At 43.7% G+C, this 2,500-nt stretch overlaps 1 protein-coding gene across 1 annotated transcript in view; it reads left to right on the forward strand.

Annotated features, from left to right (window-relative positions):
* The window catches only part of ift172 (intraflagellar transport 172), a 97,807-nt gene that overhangs the window by 58,191 nt on the left and 37,116 nt on the right, over positions 1–2,500 (forward strand). The window contains exon 32 of the mRNA XM_063223751.1: positions 1,101–1,165. Within this exon, the coding sequence (XP_063079821.1) occupies positions 1,101–1,165 (65 nt within the window). The remainder of the gene's footprint in view (positions 1–1,100; positions 1,166–2,500) is intronic.

The following is a 2,500-nucleotide window of genomic DNA, read 5'->3' on the forward strand; positions in this document are numbered from 1 at the left end:
GAGCCTTTTCTTCTTCGGTTGTGTGTTCAGTGCCACATACAGTATTCCAAATGACCTTCCTTTACCTGTCAGACTAAACCAGGGGATTGGCCTGGTGGAATGATCACCTGGGTGAATTGGACAGTGAAAGCCCACTTGGGAAACTCCCATTGTCATTGTGGCACAGCACTCCACAGCACACAAGTGCTCACTACACACAACGGAACTGGGTCAAAGACGTGCAAAATGAAATTGTCATTCAGTGTAACGGATACCTTCTGCTGACTGTAATGGTAAAAAAACATGATTTTTAAATTGTTTCAAATGAATGGATGGCAGCCGAGGCTTTCATGAATTCACTGGGAAAAAATTAAATAAAAAGTCATGTTTTTTACAGTTTACAGTCAGCAGAAGGTATCCGTTACAATGAATGACAATTTAATTTTGCACGTCTTTGACCCAACTGCAGTTATGCCTCACCAATGCAAGGGGGCAGCCTTGTGGCTATATGTCACTTGTTTCTGGTCTAAACTGTCTGATTCCTGTGAATTGTATGAATGAAGCAAAGGACAGCACTCTTCAGATTTCTTCTTTGTTTATTCGCCTACGAACGTTTCGGGTAGAGCCCTTCTTCAGCGTGTAATGGCGTTTTATTTTATTTTTTTAATGGCACCATTACACGCTGAAGAAGGGCTCTGCCTGAAACGTTTGTGGGCGAATAAACAAAGAAGAAATCTGAAGAGTGCTGTCCTTCGCTTCATTCACTCATTTATGTTTTTTGTGGGATTCAGCACCCAGTTAAGAACTGGTACAATATCCTATTAAGGCGATAGTGTGAGCGTGTCTTCTCCACTTTTTGTATGAATTGTATGCCATGTATTTAGTATTTTGCTATTGCTCAGCAGTTGCCTCTATAGCGTTTGCCTTTAATTGTCTTCTTTTTTAAACAAACATACTCAAATTATTAATTTCCTTATTTTTCATTAATTTTAACTTGAAACAAATATATATATATATATATACTGTTGTTACTCAAAGTGTTGAGCACATTGAGCGGCATGTCTTGTGTGTATTGTGCTTTACAAATCCAGTCATTATTATTATGTGTGTGTTTCCTCAAGGGCAAGTTTCTGGAGGCGGAGGCGGAGTTTGTCAAGGCCGGCAAGCCCAAGGAGGCCGTGCTCATGTAAGACTGTGTGTGTGTGTGTGACAGGGTGTGTGTGTGTTTGTGTTTGTGTTTGTGTGTGTGTGTTTGTGTGTGTGTGTGTGTGTGTGTGTGTGTGTGTGTGTGTGTGTGTGTGTGTGTGTGTGTGTGTGTGTGTGTGTGTGTGTGTGTGTGTTAAAAAGAGGGGGGAAGCATGTGTGTGTGTGTGTGTGTGTGTGTGTGTGTGTGTGTGTGTGTGTGTGTGTGTTAGAGTAGTGTTTCTCAACGGCTCTACAACCCCCCAGGGGCTATTGGAGGTGTCCAGGCGTTGGAGGTTCAGGGGGCATTCATTAAAAAAAGGTTGAGAACCACTAGTGTTAGAGAGAGAAAGAGATAGAAGACAGAGAGACAGAGAGAGAAACACACAGAGACATAGACAGACACACAGACAAGCACACAGGCAGGCAGGCAAACCAACCCAAGACATACACAAAATCGTGAGTGAGTGAGTGAGTGAGTGAGTGAGTGAGTGAGTGAGTGAGTGAGTGGACGAATGAGTGAGCGAAGGCTACAGATGCTTAGAGAAAGAGAGGCAAATTGAATGGGGTGAGAGAAGGAAATGGAGACAGGTGCAAAGAGCAGTAGGTGACAGCAGCGGTAGAGGGCCTGAAATGTTACCTCTTCATCCTTGCCAACTCCTAGCTGCCAAGGCGTCATAGTGTCCCAGCCGCCGCAGCGCCCTTACTACTCGCAATCCAGCCCTGGCAGGGGGCTCCCCTAGGTGGCCGCTGGTCTCTGCCTGAGGTTTCTTCCTGACTACAGGGGGTCTTTTTTCTCAGACCTCACTGAGCTTTTTTTCCCCCTCACAAACTATGAATCAAGCGAAAGGGAGTTTTTCCTCACCCCTGATGCCACCAGGGGCCGCACCTGAGCGCCCAATCTCTGTGTGACTATCTATGACTTATGATAGGCCCAGCCACTATGGACCTTACACATCTAAGAATCCTGGTCCTAACCTACGTTGACCTTATGACTCTACATTCTCTGTCTATCTCTTCTTCCTCTGCCTTCCTGCTTTTTCTGCCTCTCCTCTATACCTCTCCTTTTAAATCTATCTCTAACAATGTTTTTTCCCATTTGTTAAGCACTTTGAGTTACATGCCTTGTATGACACAGTGCTATACAAATACAATTATTATTATTATTATTATTATAAAAGGATAAGGTTTCCAAACGACGTGCACATGTCAAATTTGAGTTCAGAATCTCGACTTGTCATGTTGGAGCTTTTCTGAATGTTTACTGTTCACAAGATTGTTTTCTGAATCATGTCCGCTACGGACTACGGCTCTGTAGCACATGAATCTGAAACGTCAC

This window comes from Engraulis encrasicolus, chromosome 18, assembly GCF_034702125.1.
Source record: "Engraulis encrasicolus isolate BLACKSEA-1 chromosome 18, IST_EnEncr_1.0, whole genome shotgun sequence".
Taxonomy (NCBI): Eukaryota; Metazoa; Chordata; class Actinopteri; order Clupeiformes; family Engraulidae; genus Engraulis; species Engraulis encrasicolus.